The sequence below is a fragment of the Salarias fasciatus genome, chromosome 19 (genome assembly GCF_902148845.1).
Source record: "Salarias fasciatus chromosome 19, fSalaFa1.1, whole genome shotgun sequence".
NCBI lineage: Eukaryota > Metazoa > Chordata > Actinopteri > Blenniiformes > Blenniidae > Salarias > Salarias fasciatus.
Window position 1 is genome coordinate 16,768,723 of NC_043763.1, and position 25,819 is coordinate 16,794,541.

Genomic DNA, 25,819 nt, shown 5'->3' on the forward strand with positions numbered 1-25,819 from the left:
ACAATAGCATTTCTCACAAATGTGACATAACACAAAGCATGTGCAATAAGCATCAAATTAAAATAACACATCCTACATGATAAAACTAGATGAATTTCCATTTTTTCGTTGTTGAACAAAAACACACAAATGAGAAAAGAACCCATTTCTGAAATCTGATTATGCCAATATCAACAGAAAAACAAGTCAACTGAAGGTACCTTTGAAGTACTGAAAAATTCAGACCTGTTAAAGATCCTGAACTGTCACACTAACAATGTCACACACTACAGAGTAGACACATAATTTTAAGTGATGCCAGGTAAATCCATGCGTTTTTGTCCTTTCTGCGGTTCTTTATGTTGACATGCTGTTGTTGTGTATTACTTGTAAAGTAAGCTCTGCTCTGCGATCTCAGACTTTGTGTTCTGTGCACCACACAAACACACCAGTGAGTAAAAATAATTATTAAGGAGCTTAGGATGGCTTTAAGCAAGGAGACTTGAGCAATGAAGACTGGGCCATGTGGGCGAGTCTTCATTTAACTCTCAATACTGAAAGATTTCAACATCGGGACGTATGCTGGCTGAAAATCAAAGCTGAATCACCACAGTTTGATTCCACAGTAGGAATTTGATGAAAACCATCTTTGAGTAGAAGAGGACTTGAAGTTTTTCTTTGAATGCAAATCTTCACTTTCGTTGGACAGGATTTTAATAAAACTGGTTCTGCTCCCTGTTCAAACTGAGTCACTGTGGCTTCTAATCTACAACATCTTTTACCAAAAAAACTTGAAAATGACATTAATGTCCAATAAATTACCAGCTCATCAGAGGATGTGTCATGTGGACAAGTTTGTCCCAACTTGTGATCAGATTTAAATGCGCATGTCAGAATAATGACATGTTTATATTTGAAAGCACATTTACCAGAAGGAAGATTAGATCAGTGAATCATTAACTACAATAAAACACCACAGTCGTTACATTTTGCGACATGATATTTTAAATCTTTCACATTACCGTTTAGAAAAGTGGAAGACTGCTTCTCTGACTTCTGATCTGTGGTCCAGTTTAGGGAACTATTGTGTCAAAGCAAATAAATAAATCTTTTTAGAAATCAGTCAAGGCCAATTCATGGTCAGGATGCTCAATACCAAACCTAGTACAGTTAATATGTTGCATAAATTGTATATATGCATTATTGAGAGGAGATTGAGAGAGCTGCTGTGAATTTAGATGTCATGCATAAATTAATATATAAAATAAAAATGTAACATTTTCTGTGGAAACATTCAGTTCCTTCAGACCCTTTATTTTCAAAAATGAACATACTTAGGACAACTGTATATCTTTACACAGTATTTACAGGTTATAAGCGTAAAAGTCAATTCACTTCAACAACTTCATTAAGGTCCTTAAGGCTTTATACACATTGAAAATGGCAAACTGGACTGGAGATGGAGACAAGCTCCAACAGTAGAGTATTGAGAAAAACGTTAATGGAATCCTTCCCATGTCAGTGTGATTAGTAGCAGGATCCACGGCTGTACCTCTGATGAGCGTTTGTACATGTGTTAGCCATAAGGTGGGACCAAAGCAGTTTTTCTCAGCTCTCTTTGGAGTGTATGTCCATCTCAGATTTAACATTTCTTTCAACACTGGCTTCAAAGTGAGTGGAGCCCCAGAGCAGTCTACAAGTTCACTGTCCTGCATACATGCTTAAACACAAATGTACATTCACAGGTAAGGCAAGTGCAGCCGCTCCCGCAGCCCTTTTCATTTCTCCCTGCACTGAGAGCTGACGCCTTCTTTTATTAGGTAAAAATACAAACCAACATAAAAAATTATCACGAGCCCACACAGCTACCGAGGTTAAGATTTTACCAACTGACAGAAATGTACGATGGAGATTAGAGGTTGTGTCTGGGGGGTTTTTTCAGGAGGGGAGGGGTGATGGGACTCTGTTGGTGTCTGGACTCCTGAGGGCAGGCTCGGGCTCCAGCTCGAAGCTGATGTTCACGAAGGAGGTGGCGGCCGCCTCCGGCTGCTCCACGGTGGCGTGGTGGAGAGTGGCCTGCTCCTCCTGCTTCGCTTTCTGCTGCTCGGCGAAGTTCCGCTCTGCCTCCTCGGCCAAGCGGTTCTCCTCCTCCTCCTCTTCCTCCTGTCAGAGAAGCACACAGATACAACGCTGCTGTGAAGACAGGTTTTTTTTTCAGCTCGTAACTTCTACATGTTTACACAGAAACTGTGCGTCACCTCTTTCTTGATACGGTAGTACTCATCAATCGCGTATTGGTACTTTGAAGTAGTGATGCCGAACAGAGAGGCCAGTCTCTCCCCCATGTAGTCACACACTGTGAGAGAGCACACATATCATCACACTCGGCCCGATACCGTCCAAAACACAGCTTGCAAACACAGATATGAGAAATCCGAAGCTCTAAAGAAAAGCGTACCAAATGTTTTGTAGATATCAAACAATGCACGGCTTTACCTGAGATGGTGTTAGTGGCCATTCTCCACATGTGGAACCAGAAATAAGGACCCCAGGTTAATTTAGACTGCAAGCCACACAAAGAGGAAAAGTGAATCTCAAGCAGCACGTTGAAGGTCACTTGTTGACTTTTCAGACAAAACAACTTGATTGCTGCAGTTTAAAGAGACAGTACGACATGGCGCTCCTCTTTCACATCACTTGAAGCCTTTGCGTTGGTCTCATAAAGTTCAAGGGGACAGTAAACTTTTTCTCAGCTGGCACATATATCATCAGATCAAAGTTTAATCAAAATTACGTTTTTTTGCTTCTCATCTACACAGTAGGTCAGTGAAATGTACATGCATGTTCACCCTGAATGAGCTGTGTGGTACACAGAAATCATTCAGGGGGTTTAACCAACAGTAATAGCCACAAGGGTAGTGTTTCATTCTAACTAAAATCTGCTGCTCCAGGCACCTGCCTGTCCAATGATCCTCTGGTCTCAAACTTGCCCTACTAACATTTAGATCACCACTGCCCTCTGATAGCTGGATGCATGCAGCAGCATTCATTTACAAAGTTTATTTAGCTTCACTGACTTACTTCTTAGCCTTATTTACTCACTGTGCACAATGTTCAGCCTTTGGTAAACACACTGTCGACTTACAACACATTTCTTTTCATGTATCCAGAGGAGCAGGAAACAATAAAATCAACTTTTTCATATCTGACTAAAGAAACTAGTTAAGAGCAGGTTCTTCTAACACTCTAACCTCTTAACATTTCTTCCAACCAAGACTATTTCCTTCCTGTCTTCAGTTGTCAAAAAGCTGCCTCAGAAACACTTCGGATGCATTAAGCTATAAACATTTTGGATCTCAACCTACCGCATCAACATGAGAGATTTCTTTCTTCACCGGCTCCTCCTCTTCCTCCTCTTCATCAGTGCTGTATTCCTCCATGGTCTCTCCACTGGCAAAGTAAATGGTCCTGCGGGGAACCTTCACCCTCCCTTTCGTACCCGTTAGGTCCCCCATCTCCACGCTCTCAAAGTCCCCTTCTGCACTCTGATGCTGATTGAAAGCAGACAGAACAAATCAGCACCTCTGAAGCCAAAACCAGTGTCAGGAACGTTGCTTGTGTTTCTGTAGCGTTGTTAGCAGAAACGTGGTTGAGTCGTAAATATAAATGAAGAAACTTCCTCAAGTTATTTACCTGATCTCATACTGAATGGCAAGTTTCACAGTAGTATTCTTAACATTCTGTGTCGGGATTAAGCTAAGTAAACAAGATCATATTTTAAGACGGTTTCAAAGCGTCGTTACTTGACTTAAGCTAAACGTGGCTGCTGTTTTGTTGATGGTTAGCTTCTCGGCTAAGGAAGTAATTAGCTACAATTATTATAAAGAGGCTTTGCTCGCCACAGAATAACAACAGGTGTATTACTGGCGACTCACCTTTTCAGTGTCCATAGGTTGACTCAAAGAAACGCTGACATTAGTCAAACACAACGACAAATCTGCCATCTCTGTTCCTCCTTCAGCGATCTACAAACCGTCTCTCCACCGCAGCTGATACACTCTTCCGGTTTTCACATTAAAAGCTTGGAGCGGAAGTCTTTTTTCCCCCTAAATTTGTACTAACATGAAATATTTTAATTTTTTTTATAAATTTTCTGGAAAGAAATAATTATTTTGAAAATATGAAATTCTAAATCTTAAATAGGTATTTCAAATAAAACAGCAAATCAAGCACTTTGAAATCTTCTGAAACCAAGGCAGTAAAACAAACTGTTAAGAAGGGCATAAAAAGAATAGTAAGCAAATTAAAAGCTTGATTAAAATAAAGATGATGAAATTATTCAAATCTTTTTTTTTTTCATGAAAAGTTGTTCAAATTTCACATCGCTAAAATCTGATTTGAAAGAAGTGATTATTCCAGCAGTGCTGGTGTGATCGAAACATTAGTTCCACAGGTGAGGAGCATATGACCTGAAATCTGCTTCAAGTTGTTTGTTTCTGACTTTGGGAACCCTGTGTAAAAGTCTTCCTGAGGATCTCAGAGGTGATTCACATTGTACTAGTAAATCTGAGATGTATCTAGGCCCAAGACCATTCAATAATTTTACAGACAAGAGACAAGGCTGCATTGTACATTACATTGTACATTGCGCATTGCACATTGCTCCTGCAGGGAAGTTTCAAAATAGGAACATAAAACTAAGCCGACTAACACCAATGGCACTAATAACTGACTCAACAGCACATTTACATTACATACATTCATTCATCCATACATCCAACCATCCATCTTCTAGTGCAGGGTCACAAGATGCTGGAGCTAAAGAAAGGGGGTGGGGGGGTGGGGGGGGCAATGTACAACCTGGACAGATCACCAGTTCATCAAAGGATAAACATAAAGAGACAGATGATGATGCACAGTTACATCTAGAGGAGATTTAGTGTCAACAGTTATCCCTACAGGCATGTTTTTTTGACAAGTGATGCTGTTTTGCACCAGAATGTGTCACTAAAATTGACTTTATGTAGAAGTTCTTGTAATTTGTATTAGTAATTGTTTGGTTTTACAAAAATAGAGATATTTTTCATTACGTAGACTGTACCACAACAAAGAAAAACATTTGACCCTGCTGAGTTAGATGATACATAAGAAAACAAAAATTTGTTAAAAAAATGTTTTAGTTGTTTTGTGATGTTGTTTATGAAGAAAAAACAAAAAATCTATTAAAAAAAACATAAATTTTTCATAACAGTTTTTTTCTTGGAATATTATTATTATTATTATTTTTAAATACAGTAGCTAGCTAGAATATATCACCAAAAGCACGAGCGCGTTATTAAGTGGTAACTACACTAGTCGTGGTTTTATTGTGAAGATACAGAGCGGAAGTGTTCCTCGGTGGCGGTACGGAGAGAGAGAGAGGGATCCTCCTGATCCTCCTGCGGTGTTTTGGTCCCCTCTACCCGCTCACGAAAATGACAGCGAAGAAGTCTGGCTCCCGGCTGGAGACCGAGATCGAGCGGTGCCGCTCCGAGAGCCAGTGGGACAAGATACCGGAGCTGGTGCGGCAGCTCTCCGCCAAGCTCATTTCCAACGGTAAGGAAGTCCGTCCCCGCTGCTCCTTCATTCAGCCGCGAGGCCTCCGCCGTGGCCTCGGTCCTCGGTACTTCCTGGCGGCGACAGCCGGCTCTGGGACCTCTCAGCTCGGCGTCCCGCCTCCCCGCACTCACTTTATAATCGTCCCCAGAGACGCGGTGCTAGGGGAGGGTTTTGTTTCTGATTTCGAGGCGCTGAACACGCAGAGGTCAGGTTAAAAACACGCCCTTGTGTTAGCTGGTGTGACACTGCTCGTCCGGAAACTCCATTCACAAATCTGTCATCACCAAACAAACTCGCAACGTGTTTTCCGATGATCGACACGTACCCAAAGCGAACCAGTCACAGAAAAAAAGTCAGGCTTGTTTCAATCTTTCACAGTCACTATTTGCAGCAGGACTGCTAGCAAGCCCCAAACAAGGTCGCCGGCCTCAGTTGAATACTTTGAATATCATGCATTAGCAGAATCAGGAGAAATACATACATTTCTGTTTTTGTTGGTGATGGTGCTTTGGTGTAGGATGCGTGATCTCTAGCTAGCTGTCAACATCAGTGCTCATCAAAAGGAAGCAACACAGCAAACTGTCAGACCTCTCTGTGTGGCGTTTGCATGTTTTTCCTGCTTTCTTCAGATACTCTCGTGTCTTCTCGGTTGTATCCCACCCTAGAGTTTATCCTTACCTGGATGAAGTCAACACAGAGGATAAGTCAGTCAGACACATTCTTACTGGTATCACTTAATGAATGAATGATAGTAGACCTGACTAAAACCTCTACACAACTCTATTTCTGCACAGTAAAATGTAAAGATTGACTTCTTGGGCACTGAGACCACACTGTAAACACTTCAAATGTGTGTCTGTTCACTACAATCGCTACAACTTGCAGAGGCAGCCTGCTCATTCTGGCTATTGCATTTCATTTCATTACCATGAAAACCACTCCTGGGATTAATATCTCATAGACGGCGCCTGACGTCTTCCTGGCTTATGGCAGCATGCTGTAGTTATTAATGGGCCGACTCCCAAGCCAAACAATTGGAAAGAGAGCAGCCACGGCCAACCAGTGATTGGAGACATTTGATTCAGGAATCAGACTCTCAGAGTGCGGGGGAAGAGCAGAGATGCTTCAGGTCCAGAGTGACGTGTCCAGGGTCATTCATGTCATTTTCAGCTGCTTCACTGAGTTTCATCGAGTCCAGAGTCGGTGCATCTTCTTGCAGCCAGTTTTAAAGAACTTCCTGGTTCTGCCCGAAGAGTCGATTTACTTCTCTAACAGGACTTTCCACTTGTGCACAGTGCCAGACTAAATCAGAACTGCTTTGCAGACCATGGTGGCACAAAGTTAAATATGTGATTATAAGATGAAGGACCTTCAGTTTGAAATATAGATCTGGATGCTACATCTGGAGAAAAAATTTAAATCTGCTTAAGGATACAGCTACTGAATATATATTTGTGGGTTAATGTGTCAGCAGCTAACCCTGACCCTTCTGACAGCACCACGGATGATATTTCATTGTATTTAGCATTAGTTTTAAATACAGTTTAGCTCTAGTTTTGTTAGCACTGTCTTTTTGTTAGTGGTTTATCGCATCTGTTGTGTTGATGTTTTGTCTTATTGTCATTCCGTCACAAATGCATTTCCTTCAAGAACCAATAGCTTCCAGATTATAGATAACTTCCTCCTAGTGACTTCTGTAACGTCACCTGAACTCTGCCAAGTAACACATTAGCCTTTTTTTTTTCCAATACACACTGAAGTAACTCCACTTTTTCAGCAAGTAACTTCAATAAGTAATTGTTGTAATAACATTTTATGGCCTGTAAAACAATACTAGTAATCAGTTTTCATGGTTCTAATTGCATCTCAATTGTGAATTAATGTTAGGTGCCAAAGTTGATTGTTAACAATATGAAAAGTTGCACTAATTGTGCATAAAATTTGACACCAGACAGGCCAGTGCTCTTGTCACTGACTGGGATCAGTAGTCGGATTGTTAAGTATTTCAGCCCGAGATTATCTGAACACATGCATTTCTCCCGCAGCTCACTCTGAGACATTATACAATCCAACCCTTTTTACCCTCATAACTAAATGCTTCCCAACACGAACACTGAACCTAACTATGATCCGACGGTAACGACAGAACTAAAACCACATATTTATAGTTAATTTTTTGGGAAACGTTGTGATGTTCAGTGTTGGTTTCATGAGATAGGTTGAACCCCACTGATCTCTGTCTGAGCAACTCACAAACATGAATGAAGAGACTTGTGCATAATCTCGGCTGGTATGTGTGAGTACAATCAGGGTTTCTCTATAAGTAGCTTATTTCACTGGAATTCCACTCAGAGCCCCTTTTAAACAGTCAGTTGACTGGTAATGGTTTTTCATATTACATTCATCTTTCATTGAACATACGTTTGGATCAGCCAGATTAAATGTTGCATATAGGAAGCTTCAGGCACGGTGCCGTCTCTGTGTTTGTATAGATGACCTGGGCGAGCTGCTGTTGGGGGAATGCAAGCTCCAGACGTACCTGAAGGAGAATCCCATCAAGCAGGGAGCCAGTCCCAGAGGCCCGCGACCTAAACTGGTGGAAGTCAGGAAGCATCTGACGGCAGCTCTGGACCGAGGAAACCTCAAAGTAAGCCAAGAATGAGACACACAAGCCTGTTAAGACCACATGAAACAGTTGCAAAATGTTATTTTGTGTTTTCTTTTTTGTGAAGGCTGATTACCTCCAAGAAGCCAGCATCTTGATGGCCAAACTGTGCTATGTGGAAGGAGAATACAGAGATGCTTTAGGTAGTCTTCTTGCTTTTCATACATGTTTGCCTATAATAAAGTAGCGAGTGCCTCTGATTTAATGTGTGAAATCCTCCTGAATACAACAGGTCACTACAACCGGGTGAACCTGGACGACCTGCAGCTGGTGGGAGCTCCTGTGTACAGGCTGTCCATGATAGCAGAAGCTTACGCAACTAAAGGTATGCACGCTCATCGTTTATTGTCCCACATCCCTCTTATCCTCGCCTCACCTGTTCACCACTCAATCCTCACTAATCTCTGCAGTGAGGATTGTGTCCACATGGTGGCAGTGCAGGGTCTGGTGAGGTATCGCCAGTAACTGGGTGTGAGCTGCCACAGGCTCCTCTTTGAATATCAACCAGACACATTCAGTGTTTTGGAGTTTTTGGTTGTTTGAAATGTTCCGTCTATCAAACAGCAGCACAAGCAAACACACTAAGGACCAAACACACTTCTGCTTCCCTGTTCACCAACACGACTTCCTCTTTTTCCCCAGGCTTGTGTCTCGAGAAGGTTCCCGCCGCCTCGCCGTCCCTGTCCAACAGGAACACCGGCTCTCCAGCCTCCAACAGGAGCACCACGGATCGAGAGCAGGACATCATCACCTGCTATGAAAAGTCCGGAGACATTGCATTGCTTTACCTGCAGGAGGCCGAGAAGGTGCGTGGCGCGTCTGTGGGCGTGAAAACACCGTGCTTATCTGTGAACACAAAACACTCAGCGAATATCTCATCAGCACCGGGACTCTCAGCTGCTCTGCCGACTTTGTGGGTGTGTGTGTGTGTGTGTGTGTGTCGAATGTTCCACTGACAGTCTGTGAGATTGACTAATGTGCTGCCGCCCGTGATGCCAACTGGCAAACGCATCTCCCCCTCTTTATTTGAAGAGCTGGTCTGAAGTAGTGCGCACAGACTTAAGCCGGCAAAGCAAATGGCAGCAGAACGCCGGAGGGGACCAATCAGATAGTCTCAACGCAAATGTATTTCTGTCAAGTGAGAAACAATCACTGAATATGATTAAAAAAAAAAAAAAAAAACGCGAGACACCACAGGTGTGATCAGCGATGTGAAGAAAATCTATAATCATCACACTGTTGGGTTTAAACTACACTCAGCTGGTATCAAAGTGTGCCAGAAAAAAAAAAAAATCTCCCTACTTGCTCACACCATCAGCAGCAGTCTGAGTCACTGATATGAGGTAGGATGGATCCGTGCTGTCATGTTTACACCAAACACTCAGCCGAGGCATTTGAACACAACAAGAGAAATCTAGTCTGATCACAGCCACTCCACTTCTGGTTACCTTGTGTGTAACGTAGCCTCTGTTTGCTGATGCCAGCTGCCAGGAAGTGTCAGCCTCTGTAGCTTTCTGCTGCTGTAATCCGTCTGTTTTAATGTTCTGTGTTCAGATATCTGCTGCTTTTGCCAATAACAGAAAGGCAACAGGATCTCAAATAACCTCAACAATCTAACTGTTCTCTTCTGATCTCTGGCATTGGATCCAGAGAACTGCTCACTCTTTTTCTTTTATTCACACCCTCTACAAAGAAAAAAAAACAAAAAACAAAACACAGCCTGGGTGTGAAAAATACCGACGACGCAATCATGGAACAATCAGAAAAAAACAGCCACACTGTGTTTAGAGAAGCGTATGCTCATTTCAAACTGAAGCTGCTTGTTTTCTTACCTGCATGATTGAATGAACTCGGCTGCTAATATGTGATGAACTGAATAGATATTAGTGAACAGGTGTGATCGTTTATGAGCAAGCCCAATATAAAGTGGAACAGTAAATACGTAGTTCATAATAGATGATTCATATTATGACGCCCTCATGAAAATATTCATTGAGATCTCAAAGCCTGTGGATGGAGCCGTTTCCTTCATTGTGTCAGAGGATAACAATGATCATTCAGAAGAACTTTGAATTAATTTGCAGTGACAACAAATGAAACTAAGATCATAATAGAGGGTCAAGCTCTCGGGTCTGTCCTTTGGTTTGTTCATGGGCCGGTAGCTGCTGCGACGGCTGACTCACCGCTGTGCAGTATTTTTAGTTAACCCAATTTCTTTTCCTTTCAGCAGCAGAACCCATTTATCAGGCTTGAAAATGAACCCATGTTATTACATTGCTGGATTGCTTCACCTGATCCTCTGGTTTTTTTTTTGGTTTTTTTTGGGTTTTTTTGGAAGAAAAAGTTTCAGCGACTTGATGCAGCGTTTTTTTTTTTCTTCTGTTGTTTTCTGTAGGCGTTGTCAGCCGGGATTCAGAACCGCAGCCCAAAGCCTGGCCCCACAGCTCAGGACCAGGAGCTGGGCTACTTCCTGGAGACAGGCCTGCAGAGAGCCCACGTCATCCACTTCAAGAACGGGTAGGAGAGGAAGGATGCTGCTGGACGGACAGAGAGCAGTTTCAAACGCTCTGGAAGGCCTTGCTCTGGTGCAACTTTTTCAAGTTTCGTAAAGGGCGGCAGTTTTCCCAAACCGAAATCACGAGCAACCCGTTGTGGGCACTCTCCACCCACTTTGCAGTTGTCGTGCTACAAAGCCGCTGACAGGTGGATAAAAGCATCGAAAAAAAAGTGTGAATAGAGTTAAGTAACACGCAGCGGAGCTCAAAGCGGCTCCCATAGCGCTGCTGTTTTAAGTACAGAAGGACGGGATCAGGGTTGGAGGAGCTGCGGAGGGCTCGAGCTGGAAGAAGAAGCAGCTCTGTGGTGGATCGCATGAAACGTTTCTGCCTTTGTGGCTGTGTTCGCCCACTGTTGGCACATTGTTTTTACTGTGGATGTTGTTCAGTGTTCGCAGAGGAAGAGAGGCCAAGCCTAAGATGTCCAGACTTTTAAATCACACATCAAATGCTAATAAGACAATTAGATAATTGTCTTTATTTAATCACGGCAAGAAACAGCAATTTTCAAAAAGACCAATTTTTTGAAGCATATCAAAAAAATTCACAGACATGTTTGTTTGCATGCATTGCATTTTCTCAAATTTTGCAGACTTGGCATAACTGAATGATCAGATCACACAATCTGGTCCCGGAAGCCTCTCCCAACAGACAGCCGTGGAAGTTTATTTAACCCTAACATTGACCGAGTTGGTGAGGAAAGGATAACCTGTGCAGAGGGAAGTGTTACCACGGAAACAGAGTTGGAATGGCTCGAGTTTCTGCAGCAGAAACAAAGAACGACGTTTCCCTCATTTCATCGTTAAAACACTTATTTCTGAAACAGACCTATCATGGATTTAGATTTCTGACCTATATGCTTCTTTTGTTTTCCATCTGCATCACAACAGCAACCTGACACAAGGCGTCGGTCGGTTTCGAGAGATTCTTCGAGCTGTGGAGACCAGAACCACCCAGAACCTTCGCATGGTGAGAGTTCCTCTTAGATCACATCACTATCCCCCAACTCAATAATGTGCCATTTGATGCCATGTGAAGCTATCGGAATCATAGCTTATTTCAGAGATTGTTTTTGTGACTCAGTTTATTGAAAAAAATGTACGATGTTCTCAGTTCCAAAATCTCCTCCAGTGGTCTAACCTTGTCGATCTTAAAGTGATACAGTCTTCCTCACATACTAAAATACATTTTTGGGTCAGTTTGTTACAGTATGTTCAGTACTTCTTGAAATAAATGTTGCCCGTTGTCGTCTTACATTGATCATGCCCTGTAGCGGCACTGTGTCGAGGGAAGAATTCTATTTTCATAAACAAGGAAAAGAATAATAAAAAAAAGCCTGTGTATTTCAGCAGGAGAGGAAAGATACAAGTTGTTAAAGCTCAGAAGCTTCTACAACAGAAGTTCTTCAAAACCCATTCACCACCTGTTATATTACTTTAAGAGTCTGTAATTTGACACCAGCTTCAGTGTTTTCTGACCACTGCCGTGTCTGAAGTGGGTGATTATTAAAAAGAAATGGTTTTAATGTGACACAAAGGTGAGTCTTTAAGATGAACCACCTGCTAAACTCTCTCTACATTTACTATTTATGTCTCAAAAGTTGGTATTAGTACTGATATGTTTGTGCTCGAATGTACTTTCTCACTGTGTGTGTGTTTGTGTGTGTGTGTGTGTGTGTTACATATACATTTATAAAGACCATCGCTCGACAGCTTGCTGAGATCCTGCTCAGAGGGATGTGTGAACAGAGTTACTGGTCCCCTCTGGAGGACCCGCCCACAGTGTCGCCGCTGGACGATCCCACGCGCCAAGGACACACGCACAGCAAGAATTATAACTTGAGCCGACGCCCACGGGTGTACTCGGGAGAAAAGTAAGTCGCGCCGTGCGTCCATTTGACGCCAAACTTGGAATATAGCGGAGCGTAAACAGCAGGGCTCTCAGACCAAATGTGTTACCCGTGTACTTTTCCACCTCCGTGGAGTCCCTAACACTCCCCCCTGCTCTCAGTCTGTTTTGCCCTCAGGAGAACACAGAGGAGGCTCTGCTGCTGCTGCTCATCAGCGAGTCCATGGTGAGACACACACACACACACACACACACACACCTCAGAGTGATACACACTCTGCACTGTCGACCTCAACATGGTGTCATCGTTTATATTTTTTGTTTTTCAGGCAAATCGTGACGCCGTCCTGAGCAGAATCCCTGAACACAACAACGATCGGATCATCAGCCTCCAGTCCGCCTCTGTGGTGTACGACCTGCTGACTATAGCTCTGGGCAGGAGGGGGCAGTATGAGATGCTGTCAGAGGTGAAGAATCCCTCTGTTGGCTTCATACTCACAGTCACACATACAATTTGACATTCCAGTTTTGATCATACAACATTTACTAAACAGACATCATTGTCTTGCAGTAAAGCGTCAGGAAGCCTTGCTGAATGTTTCTTCTCTCTGATGCCTTCAGTGTTTGGAGAGAGCCATGAAGTTTGCCTTTGAGGAGTTCCACTTGTGGTACCAGCTCGCCTTGTCTCTCATGGCCGCTGGAAAATCAGCTCGAGCCGTGAAGGTCCTGAAGGAGTGCATTCGCCTGAAGCCCGACGACCCCACCATCCCGCTGCTGGCCGTCAAGCTGTGCATTGGACCTCTGCACTGGGTGAGCAGCGCACGGCGGGCGGGAAATCAAAACAGGCCGAAAGGCCGAACGTCACCAGGATCTAACCTCACTTTCTGCTATTCTGCTGGTCACCGCACCCCCCCGTGTCTGTCACTCTGCAGCTGGATGAAGGCGAGTGTTTTGGTAAGATGGTCATCGAGATGGGAGAGAAAGCAGCTGAATTCAGAGCCAAAGGCTACTTGGCCATTGGTTTGGTTTACAGCCTCAAAGCTACCGATGGTAAGTACAGTACTGGTACAAGTTCGTCGATAATGTTTTTTTCAGTAGTTGGAGTTTGCAAATATGTCATGCATGCATTCTTAAGAAAACCCCCATTACCCCATGCCTCTGAAATGTTAATCAAATGTTTTGGGTTTTTTTTGTCTTTGAACTTCTTAGCATCGTTACGAAGCATGCAGGAGGAGTACCAGAGGAAAGCTCTGGGAGCGTTCCAGAGGTTTGTTGTGCTGCTTTCTCTTTGCATCCACGCTTCACTCTGAAACAGTACAAACTGGGTTTTGTTTCCAGTGTCCGAGTCGAGGAGTGGTTTTCAGTTACTGCCCTGCCCAGCACTTTGTATTGACTTTCTGAATGCTGTGGAGAAAATGATCCCCTGCATTTGAGTCATTCTGTAAACAAACAAGCTCGTGCCTTATTCAGAACTGTCAACCTCAACAGGCATGAGTGTGATATCGTGATATCGGGACAACTGTGGAGTTCCAGCAAGTCTCTGCATTTTGACCATTTGCTTATGTGTGTTCTGAGAGCAGTGATTATCAGTGTTAAGCACATATATGATGCTTCACTAGGCTCGCTTTTACCCTTTATGAATCTTTTATCTCTTTAAAGTGATGCTTTGTTGACACATGTCAGAAAGATTTAGCATCTTGTGGTGTGAACCCTGTGTGTTTTCTACCACTTCCTCCATTTTGCTGCTGCGTCGACTATAATTTGCCCACGGGGATCTTTTAAAGTTTCATGTAATCTTATTTAAGCTTTTATTCTGCATGTTGTGGGTTTTTTTTTTTTACTTTCCCGTAGAGCTCAGAGTCTGTCTCCTACGGACCATCTAGCAGCCTTCTACCTGGCTCTGCAGCTTGCCGTGTCCAGACAGGTAACGAACACACTTCATTATAGAGTTTACTATCCACAGAGGTTTAGGACATAAAGAGATTTCTTCTTCTGTTTCGTGTAGTGGTCTTCATCCCAGCTATTGTTACAAACCTGTAGTTTCTGTGTTTGTGCGTAGATTCCCGAGGCACTAGGTTATGTTCGGCAGGCGCTGCAGCTTCAAGGAGACGACGTCCACTCCCTTCATCTGCTGGCCCTGCTCCTCTCTGCACAGAAGCACTACCACGACGCCCTCAATATCATAGAGATGGCCCTGTCCGAGTACCCCGAGAACTTCAAGTAAGCTTCTCATCCCACTAATTACGATTAGTTGTTGCTTTGTGGATCAGTTTAATGACAGGTTCGCTCATCAGCTTCAGCGACACATTACTGGAACTTGCAGCGCTGCAAAGGAGGCAAACAGCTCGTCTTTATTTGTAACCAGACTGGCCGATCATTTTGTTTTCTGTGTGCTGTAGTCTGCTGTACACAAAAGTAAAGCTTGAGGCGATGTGCAGAGGACCAGAGGAGGCTTTGCTCACCTGTAAACACATGCTGCAGATCTGGAAGAGCTTCTATAACCTCACCAACCCCAGGTACACACACACACATACACACACGTCCCATACACACAAGTGAAAGCCTAAACAAATTCCACTTATGTCCACACACCTATTCTACTCCTGAAAAAGGTGTAAGGATTGTTATTGAATATGTAAAACAACCTGACAGTGTTTCTTTTTTTTTTTTTTTTCTGATTCTGCCTCTGTGTGTGTTTGTGCCAGTGACTCGGGGCGTGGCAGCAGCCTGTTGGATCGAGCCATCGCGGATCGACGACAACTCAACGCCATGACTTTGCCTGACTTCAGTGACCCTGAGACTGGTAGGCACGCACACTCACAGTGCGCTCCCGGTTGCCTTTGACGCTCGTGGGAAATCAGCTTTCGGCATAAAGCGTTTAATGACGAGGAGGTCATGAACAGAGAAACGCGGCTTCTTCTTCCCTTCCGATTGTATCGATCTGTCCTCCTCCTACACTGTGAATACAGAACAAACTGCGTATAATTCATTCTCCCTCTCTTATTTGGAGCCACCCTTTACTGTGATGTGTGCAGATTTTGGACCAGTGACCTGTAGTCATTTCCTTTCTTTTCCCTTGATTTGATTTCACTCATTTCTCTTCTATTTCCTCTGTTGTAGTCTCAGGTTCTTCCTCCTCCCACTCCGGTTCCGAGCCAGTCTCCCCCATCTCCCCATCCACCCTCTCCACTCTCTCCACCCTCTCCTCCCTCTCCTCCCCTCTGTCGTCTCCTTCCTCCCCCGTCTTCGTCCTCCAGCCTCCCCCTCCCCCGAAAAACCCACCCTCACTATCTACTTCTCCTCCTTTTCCTTCCTCTCCTCCCCCTCTTCCTCCTCCTCCTCCTCCTCCTCCTCCTCCACCCATCAAGACCAGGACTCAGTCCTTTTGCAGCCACGCGGCTCTCCGCCAGCTCTCCTCCAACTGTAATCTGCCTCCACGTCCGCTCAGCCCCGTAGCATGGTGTGGAGCGTTTGGCCTAAAAGAGTGCTGCGGCGGGTTCCTGTCAGATGTGCTCAGCGGTTAATAATTTGCATGATTAGTGCTGCTCTGGTGATTTGCGCCAAACTGAGCTCAGAGAAATTGATTGTAACCTCGTAGCGGTAATAACTTATGGCTGCTTCCTAATCGTAGGCTCTAAAGTTGGACCACTTTACCTGGTGTGGCCCGGTTTGCTGCTACTCCACTGAGTCAGACACACACACACGCATACACACACACACATCAACTGTGAAGTCTTTTCTCACAGTGAACGCCGCAGCAGTCAGTTTCCTTTTTAAAAATTGAGAAACAAGTACCGGTCTTGCATCATTCATGTTCACTGAATTTTATGGTGCATTTCTATGAAAGTTGCAAAGAACCAATTTCAAATACTAAAGAGTTTAAAGAAGAAGGAAAAAAAAAACCAACTTTACTCGGTGTGTCAAAATGTATGGAACGACATGAGATGCCAGCACGCCTTCGTCAATCAGCTGAAGAATATCACAGTCCAAGTTTAAATAAACAAACCAGTAATTTTCCAAGTTCCCGACATCTGAAATTCATCAACAGTTAGAAGTTTAGAAATCCAAGCCAAGCTGCAGCACGTTAACAACGCCTGATCATTTTAATTTATCACCATAATTTGGCAGTATGAAAGAAATCTTATGCATTTAGGTGATAAATGCTATATCAGTTATTTTACTGTTGAACTGTTTTAGATAAATTATGGGGAAAAAGTAAACATTTCCTCCGAAATATAATTAATTGATATTAACATCTGCATTTTTTTTTTTTTTTTTTTTTTTTTTTTTTTTGCGTTTCTGTGTATTTCCGCAGGTCATCCCTGTTTTAAAAGCCTTTTTTTTGTTATCCTACCTAACACACTGAAATTGATTAGTTGACAGTGACACATTACTAAAAGTATGAGCAGCACATAAAGGGTCTAAACTTCTACTTTTAACCCCTGAACTCGTACTTCATCTTGGTTTAAATGTCACCAACATGAAACTAAACCGACTAACTCTTGTGGAGTGTCGGATCAGATAATGTCAGACTTGCTATAATTAAGAGCTTCTTTACACATAATAGGGCAGCTCGCTTCACCTGCTGCAGCTCCTTTGCATGTTTGAGACTGAAACACACCAATGGGAGGAATAGAGATCAGCCATACTCTCATAGTGATTTCACAAATTGGGATTTTTATTTTCTTTCACAGAAGAAGATTTTCACATCTTTGTCATTTCTGTGATATTTCCTTTTTTCCCCTATTACTTCTCCTTTTTTTTTTCCTGTGAGGATTTCTCCTCTCAGTCAGCTCTTGAGCCTGAGCTCCATGTCATCGTTGTATTAATGTCTGTAGTGGCGAAAGTGACAGCTGGTATCATTTTACCGAGCATCATGGCCGCGTGGAAACGTATTTGAACAAACTGGAGCACCGAAAGAGCCTAAAAGAAAAGCAGCTTGTGGTATAAAAAGGGACACCGTGACGACTGGAAGCCTCCTCGTCCTTTTCAGTGGAAATCATCAACTCTCTCTTTCTGTCATACATACTTTTGGGTATTTCTTCTCTGTCTCCTCCTCTCTTTCACACAATAACAGTCGTCTTTCTGTTTTTTTCCCCCCATCCTTCCGTTTTTTCAAGGCGGCCTTCAGGACGCTAACACTCTTGGTTTTTCCTCCATGTTTTCTGTTTGTAAGTAGCCATCTAACCTCCATCCCACCTTCCTTTTTTTCCCCATCCATCCTTGAACCTGCTGAACCCCCCCCCCACCCCCTAAATGAGTTTCAGATATATGTGTACAAGGACAGTTTGTACATATATCTTGTGCTACCACGTGACGTCTGCAGCCACTTTCCACCAGAGCCGTTTCCTCATTGTGTTGCTGTTCTGTGAGTTAAAGGAATACAGTGACCAGGAGGAAGCCCCCACTGTCGTGACACATTCTTTGAAAGTTATCAGAGTGCAACAGCAGAGAAAAATGCACTCCGGAAACATTGTTTTGCCGAGAATGTAGCAAGAGAATGTAACAAGGGGGTTAGAGTTTTTCAGCCTCCTTCGTAAACCAATAAGTTAACAGAAAACAGGATAATTACCAGCTTTCCGATAGTGCAACTGTATCAGACAATATTTATTTCCATGTTATCACGAATACCAATCTTGAATGTAAACTGCACACTTCTCTCTTCTGAGCAGAGCTAAATCTGGGATGGACCACCAAAAATATACAAAAATCCCCCTTAAACTGAGGGAATAAGTAATCAAAAGTAAATATGTAACCTTCTTACAGTAAAGACACTTTATGCCACTTCGGTGTTTTGGGTAAAAGGAGAACAAGCAGTAGTGAAAGTGACAGCTGGAGCTCAGGATGGCTGCAGCAAAACAAACTGTGTGGCAACTCATCTGTCCCACACAATATCTTCTGCTGTCAGTCCCTGATCCATCTTGTCTCTTTAGGACTGAGCGCCTGCAAAATATCAAAAGATCTGGCTAAAGATCCGTTTTTAGGTGGCCAATCGCTGACGCTTTAAAAAACACTTTATTTTTCAGACCATGGGCGCTCAGATGTGGGTGTAAACATGTTTAGGACATGACCGTATCTGGAGAAATCTTCACTCTTCTTCTGTCTCTTCCAAATGATTGTATTTTGACATCGATGGTAAAAATACATGAAGAAGTAGTAACGCTCAGTATGGACGTCGGTACATTTGTCATGTTTCTCCCCCTGTTTTTGGTGACTTAAATTACTTAAATAAATGGCAACAGAAGTAGTGTTTTTTGCATTGTGGCGAGTTTAAGTTTGAGATAATCTGAAACCAGCATCTGTGCCGTCCTTCATGCCCAAGACAGACTTATTCTCCTTAAAACTTTGGAGCAGAAATCCTGCAGCATTTGGTGCACGTGTTCAGTCTTAGTCAAAGACGAGCTGAAAGAGTTTTCTCACATTCAGTCTGGACGGAGAATAATGGCGAACATCTGTGACACAGTCATTCTTCTTCTGCTCCCGTGCGTCACTGTATTCCTTTTAATTCAGCGAGCAGCTTTAGTCCACATGCCGCTGTGTGATCTCTTTATTAGGCACAAGTCACTGCAAGAGCTTTCTTAGCTGATCTGTCAGGAGTTTTAGTTGAGGCGAACTGCTTTTGTCTTCTTACAGCTGCGCCGCTGATTGAAACGCGTATCGCAGCCGCAAATGAAAGAAGCCCACACGAAAGCATACAGCAGCACTTCGGGCCCTCTTTCACCAGCTGTTCAACTAATAAGTGACTGACAGGCGGCATTTTCCGTCGCTCTCAAGGCGGTGTGACTCACACTGGGAAAAGTAGAAGGGGCGGATGTAGGAGAGCAAAACATGGAGCTAAACGGAGAGATTAATGAGACGCTTCCAATTATCCCAGACGCTTTCATTCCTCCGAAAGGAGATTTCTGATTTCATCGATCTGAGGTCAAGTTGGGCACGTTTGCTTGTCCTCTGCTTTAATGTGACGTCTCTGAATACGCTGCTGTTGCTGCCGTCTAATAAATAACTCCTCACAGAGCGGCCCTTCAAGACAGGATCCTCCACTTCAAATGCGTTTTTGTTGTGCGAGAGAAAGAGACATCCTTTTGTCATTTCCCCTGGTCCACTTATCTGCAGAGCACGCCTCCTCTCTCTCTCTTACACACACACACACACACACACACACACATACACACCCCCTAAGCTTTAATAGTCAAATCCTCGCCTTTTATCCCGTCCCGGTCATCTTTTACGCATGGGTGCTCTCTCTCCCCGAACACAGCTCATGTCAGGGAGGAGAGGCAGGAGCCACCAGGGGAGAACAAATAAGACTAGAGGAGAACAGAAAGTGTTTCTTTTATCTGATTCCAGCTTCCACTGCAGCCAGCTGAGACCTCCGGTCATTTTAGATTCATGCAAAACATTGTTAGTTTTGTTTTTGTTTGTTTGTTTCTTTTAAAGGGCCACTTGATTAATCCTGATTTTCAGGCAACAATAATTTGATAGATCTTTGAGAATTCTGAAAAGCAAATCTTCCCGTCAAGGCAATTCCTGAGAAACTCTCTGTCTCTTGTCTTTTCTATAAATCTCTAAACGCAAATCGGCCCAACATGGATTTTCTATTCTTGGGGATTTTCTTTTTTTTTTTTTTTCAGAAATTCTTCAAAACATCTTTTGTCTAAAAAGGTCAAACCAATTGCACTGTACAAGAACATCTGGGTAAACAAGGCCTGAAACATGCTTCACTGATGTGTTCAGCCAGCGACTGAACTCTCTGAACTCATTACCGCTGAGGAAGGGAAGTGGCTACTGTTACCACATCCGCCCATCTAAAAAAAAAAAAAAAAAAAAAAAATCTCTTTAAACTCCAGAAGACCTCTGAGGTGGCTGTGAAAGTACTTTGATTTGCTCTGTCCGAAATCGGATGATCACGTAACGTTTTGCTTTCATGCATCTGCACCGTCTCCACACAGAGCCGCCGTCAGAGAGAAGCTTCAGGTAGAGACTAATGAGCACGGCGACGCGGTCCATGCATGAGAGTGCAGAGATGCGTTCCTTTACGAGCGGTTAACCAGGGCCGTGACACGGTTTGCTGCCGAGTGTTGTGTGGAATGGTGTGGCCTCGTCGAGGGCTTTTGTGCTAAAAGCAGGAAACCGTGCACCGGTGTGGGCTTCGAGTCGGGAGCTTTTTACTCCAACCAAAGACCGCAGACGAGACGGAGGGGGGGGCCGGGGGTTCTCTGTCCTCTCTGAAGCTGCGGCGTCTGCCGGTGTCTTTGGTTGAGTCAAAACTCCTGCGTTGTGGCACATGGCTGACTGACTAACACTGCTGCTGAGGTGAATCTGTGAGTCCCTCAAGACGGCAGCGCAGCTGACTCTTCGACCGTCCGCCCTCAGGTTCGGTGCACGCCACTTCCATCGCAGCCAGCCGCGTAGAGCAGGCCCTGTCCGAGGTGGCCTCCTCCCTGCAGAGCAGCGCCCCCAAACATGGACCCCTGCACCCCTGGATGACCCTGGCTCAGATCTGGCTGCATGCAGGTAGGCTTCTGTGCACATTTCACAGATGAAAAGGTTAAGATCAGGATTTTAAGATCTGTTTTGACCACGTCACCATCCTGCAAGCAGACGTTTCACCAGACAGACAGACATGAGCTCATCCCGGCGCTGCGGGGATCGGCTCGCAGCACCATGTTAAAGAACGCTTTGATTAGATATGTGTTCGATATTCAATTTCCCCCCAGCAGCGCCCTGGAGCCCTGCTTCTTATTTCAGCATCAGCAGCAGACACTCAAAAGCATAAACAGATGGGAACGAACGTGTGTGCGCACGCCACACACACATAAACACACACAGACGCTCATTGTAGCTGAACATTACAGCATGTAATAAATTTCCTGATGGAGCTCAGTTTTGTCTCAACAGTGACACGAATCCTCCTGGGCCAGTGAGCAATCAGCTGCACATCCCCACCAGTACAGACGAACAAGGACACACACACACACACACACACACACACACACACACACACACACACACACACACACACAGAGAAACAGAGGTAGTTTGTGTGGATGATTCCAGCTGCTTCCTGTCAGAGGTGGTCATTTCCAGCTCAGCGACACGGCTAATAGAATCAGCCAATCAGAGGACAGACAGATGAAGTTTTCCGCTCATTTCCTCCGTCTGCGTCGTCCTCCGCTCGCTTCGTTCCGCCTCCGTCGCAGCGGCGCGACGAGAGCATCAGACGACCTTGACGCAGAGAAGGTTTTCTCCTCGGTGCGCCTCGTCCTGCCGCAGTTTGATCTCCACTTCCGTCCCTCTTGTTTTCTCGCGCAGCCGAGGTGTACATCGGCATGTCGAAGCCGGCCGAGGCCACGGCGTGCACGCAGGAGGCCGCCAACCTCTTCCCCACCTCGCACAACGTGCTGTACATGAGGGGGCAAATCGCCGAGCTGAGGGGCAACATGGACGAGGCCAAGCGCTGGTACGAGGAGGCCCTGTCCATCAACCCCACCCACGTCAAGACCATGCAGCGACTGGTGAGCACACACTGCGGCCCTGTTTGAGGAGACTTCTTTGTGTCTCCGTCTCTCTGGGTTCAGCTCTAAAGAAACGCCACGCATCACAGTCCAGCTGAAGTCCGAAGCCTTCAGAGCCGGGCTGCATCACGGCGCCCTGCTTTCCCGGAACTGAATGAATAAATGATTGTTTTTCCCTCATACTCGCAGCTACGACTGGTGGTGTTAGTAAGAACCTGCCGCAGCCTCATTTTCAGACCTCTGGACATTCAGAAAGAGAATATTTCCTCTACTTTCATAACTTTGTCTACAGAGGAAGACGATGCAAATGATTTTTGGAAGGAAGATGATCTTTTTCAGCACCCCCCCTCCTAAAAAAAAAAACAAAAAATTCTGTTTTTATGGTTTCCCTGCAATTTGAGCACTGAGTCATGAAATGAAAATGAGCTGTTTGTCTGCCGTCGGCCTCCGCAGGGCCTGATCCTGCACCAGCTGCAGCGCTACAGCCTGTCAGAGAAGGTCCTCAGAGACGCTGTGCAGGTCAACAGGTACGTGTGTCAGACGGGAGCAGTGCTACTTCTCTGTTTTTACCTCGGAGTCCTCATGTTTAATGTCAGCCTGAGAAGACTTTCCCTCTGATCTCCTCTTCCTCTCTCCATGTTGCTCACGTGTGTGTGTGTTTTCTTGTCCCTCCTCTCCTCAGTACGGCTCACGATGTGTGGAACAGTCTGGGCGAGGTGCTGCAGGCTCAAGGGAACGCCGCCGCCGCCACCGAGTGTTTCCTCACCGCGCTGGAGCTGGAGGCCAGCAGCCCCATCCTGCCCTTCACCATCATCCCCCGAGCGCTATGAGACACACACACACACACACACACACACACACACACACACACACACACACACACACACACACACACACACACACAGAGTTAATGCCTCAGTGCTGTAGCACAGTTGCACAAATGGCAGACTTGCAAACTGGACACACTCCACACACACACACACACACACACACACGTTCAACCACGCTGTAAATAAATGAAAACTGTACAAACAAACACAAAGCCTTCCTCCTGCTCACGTGTGCGTGCGTACGTGCGTGTCGAACCTGCACTTTTATTTGCGTGCCTGCGTCCATGCATGTGCTCCCACGTCCGTGTGCGTGTGCCAACATGTTTACGGCGCACACGCGCGTCGCGTTGCAGTCATTCCCGGCGTGCTGTTTCTGTGTGCACTTGTCGTCTCGTCCCGTTCAAAAAAAAAGATGTAAATAAGATTTAGTTTGAGTCACCGACTGTGCGCTCACAAGCCGAACATTTTGTTTACATGTTACCGAGTCCAAAAACACATACACACATATACACACAAAGTGATATTTCCTTCATGAAGCCAAATATCTCATATTTACACACACACACACACACACACAAATACACACGTTGCTGTTCACATGCGGAGGATGAACGTTATTGTACTGCTGGTTCAGGGCAGCGATGGTCAGAAATGCTCAACAGGTCACTGAGGAAACAATCAATTATTCACACTCTTCACTCCTGCAGTGTGAAGTCTGTCTTTAGCGTCTTTCTTTTCTCTGTTGCCTTCACTTGAAAACCCTTTTTTTTTTTTTTTTGTTTTCCTTGCCTCTACTGAGCCTGGCACTCAAGCACCTGTAATTTGACATCAGCCTCTTCACCGTGCTTGCTGTGGCTGGAGCAGATTACCATAAAGAGACATCTGAGTTGCAGAAAACGCTCAGAAAATTTCCTCAGATATATAAATAAGCTTATTTATGAGTCAGTTTGGTCAAAATCTATTATTAAGTTACATAATAAACTACTTTAACTACCTGTCATTCCCAATTTGAAAAGCCAGCCAGACAAAACGGCGCAGGAGCTGAAACACACTTGCACGTTTTGCTTTTAAATGTTTATTTTATATACTGTATTTTTTATTTGAATTGTAATCATTTGGCAGTAAAAGAGGTGTTTTTAACGGAAAGGCTGTTGAAAGTGGCGAATCTGCCGCGCTCAGCCTCTCTGCGCCCGTCTCTTCGGTTTGACAGATTTCTTCACACTGAGCAGCATGCTTTGATCTGAACCTGTTGTCGGCTCTTGGAGAGAAAGGAGCCGGCGTCAGAGAGGCACTTTAGAAAAGCCGATCGTGCGACATTTCACGAGCGTTCAGTAACTCCACAGGTGAATTTCTGAGGAAGCCGGAGGATCTTCTCCAAAAAAAAAAAAAAAAAAAAATCACGTTCTGTTGCGTTGAAATGCTCCCTCAGTGATTTTGTTATCTGTTTCCTGCCACATAATTCAGTTTTTTATGTTTTTTTTTTTTTTTTTTCAATTTTGATTATAAATACAAAGATTTATTGTTGTATATTTGATTGTTCCTAGTGTATTATTCTTGTTATTTTAGAGAGTAAATTATAAATCTATTTTCTGGAGAGCAATGTTACTGAGATGCTGTCTAAAGCGTGAGAGGATGTTGGTGTGAGCGCGGTCAGTCCTTGGTGCTGTATGTAAATGAATGACTGAAATTACAATGATAACAATGACCCAGACAATAAAAGTGATTTAAAAAAAAAGTGAACTGTTTGGGGTATTTTTTTTTTTTTTTTTGCTGGACTGGATAGGTGGAATGTTCATGGTGAACCTGTGTGTGGTATTTCCCCCAGCCCGTGACCTCGGGGGCCGGCGGTGTGTGTTACCGTCTCCGGTGTGTGTCTGTCAGAGGAGAGGCGTGTCTCCCTTTGTGTGTGTTTTTCATCAGAGGATTACAGCACTGACAGGTTTTGTCCTGGAGTGTCAGGAAGCCACCCGTTGACTCTCTCTCTCTCACTCACACACACACACACACACACCGCGGCCTCCCCGGGGCCGAGCTCCCTGCTGGACTCTCAGGTGTCACTATCGCTTAGTTTCTCTGAAAGGTCGCTGGCGGGCCCCGGGGACACACATGGCGCCTGTTTTTTGGCCTTTTCATGACACGCTGAGCGCTTTAATGCAGATTGTAAAACATCTTGTGGTTAAGATCTGCTGGAAAACGTACATTTTTATTTTACAGTTAAGAGGTGAAGCGGGGGTGATTCCACTCATTTGTTCTATTGAAGTTTCTACTGGACGTCACTGTTGAGGTTAATCGGCGTTTCTTTTTTGCATTTAGGTGCAATAACCTCGAACCCCGTTCTTCCGATTTCTTCTATTCTTCTGTCTTTCGTTTTATTAATTTTTTTTGCTGCCAGCTGGAGCCGCCAGAAGTTCTCTCAACATTTGTTAATCAGTGATAATTAATTCCTCTTTGTGGTTCCTCCATTTGTTCGCCTTCCTCTTCATTAAGACGCCATGTTTCGCCTTTGCTGATGTTCGGCACCTTGCTGCTAAAATGTGTCTCCTCTCCTCTTCCGAGCGGCGCCGCTCGGTGTGACCAAACTTGGTATGAAATTTGAAGATGTCTGTGGATGATATTTTGGTCAGATAGACGTTGGCTGAGTGGCAGCTGTGTCACAGTAACCAGCTCATAAAGTCAAACACCTTATGCAGCAAATTGCATATTATATTTGTACAGTTCCTGGTTGGGGAATCGTGCAGTTAAGACATTTTTCAGTGCTTTATAATAAGTTAGGTGTCGTTTCATGTCTTTATATCTAGAATACACACAGGATTGAGGATTCAAGAAATA

General features: G+C 44.3%; 2 protein-coding genes across 4 annotated transcripts; one reads left to right on the top strand and one right to left on the bottom strand.

Moving 5' to 3' along the window:
• Nucleotides 1–1,271: 1,271 nt before the first annotated feature.
• On the bottom strand, nt 1,272–4,036 carry LOC115406381 (protein FAM177A1-like). Its single transcript, XM_030116379.1, has 5 exons — nt 3,915–4,036; nt 3,345–3,530; nt 2,476–2,542; nt 2,238–2,335; nt 1,272–2,142 (listed from the first exon to the last, which is right to left on the bottom strand). Exons 1-5 carry the CDS (start codon nt 3,981–3,983, stop codon nt 1,918–1,920), a joined length of 645 nt encoding a protein of 214 aa, XP_029972239.1. The 5' UTR covers nt 3,984–4,036; the 3' UTR covers nt 1,272–1,917.
• Nucleotides 4,037–5,387: 1,351 nt separating this feature from the next.
• Nucleotides 5,388–24,404, top strand: LOC115406377 (tetratricopeptide repeat protein 7B-like). Of its 3 annotated transcripts, XM_030116375.1 has the most exons (23): nt 5,388–5,574; nt 8,070–8,224; nt 8,310–8,385; nt 8,475–8,567; nt 8,885–9,048; nt 10,638–10,759; nt 11,688–11,766; nt 12,495–12,670; nt 12,808–12,871; nt 12,975–13,112; nt 13,267–13,455; nt 13,578–13,695; nt 13,855–13,912; nt 14,497–14,569; nt 14,705–14,865; nt 15,045–15,161; nt 15,351–15,448; nt 15,766–16,068; nt 17,766–17,816; nt 21,019–21,159; nt 21,958–22,160; nt 22,614–22,687; nt 22,843–24,404. In XM_030116375.1, the coding sequence occupies exons 1-23, from the start codon at nt 5,454–5,456 to the stop codon at nt 22,988–22,990; spliced, it is 2,922 nt and encodes a 973-aa protein (XP_029972235.1). In that variant the 5' UTR covers nt 5,388–5,453; the 3' UTR covers nt 22,991–24,404. The 3 variants fall into 3 exon arrangements, with proteins under 3 accessions (XP_029972235.1, XP_029972233.1, XP_029972234.1); XM_030116373.1 differs by lacking the exon at nt 15,766–16,068; XM_030116374.1 differs by lacking the exons at nt 15,766–16,068; nt 17,766–17,816.
• Nucleotides 24,405–25,819: the final 1,415 nt, after the last annotated feature.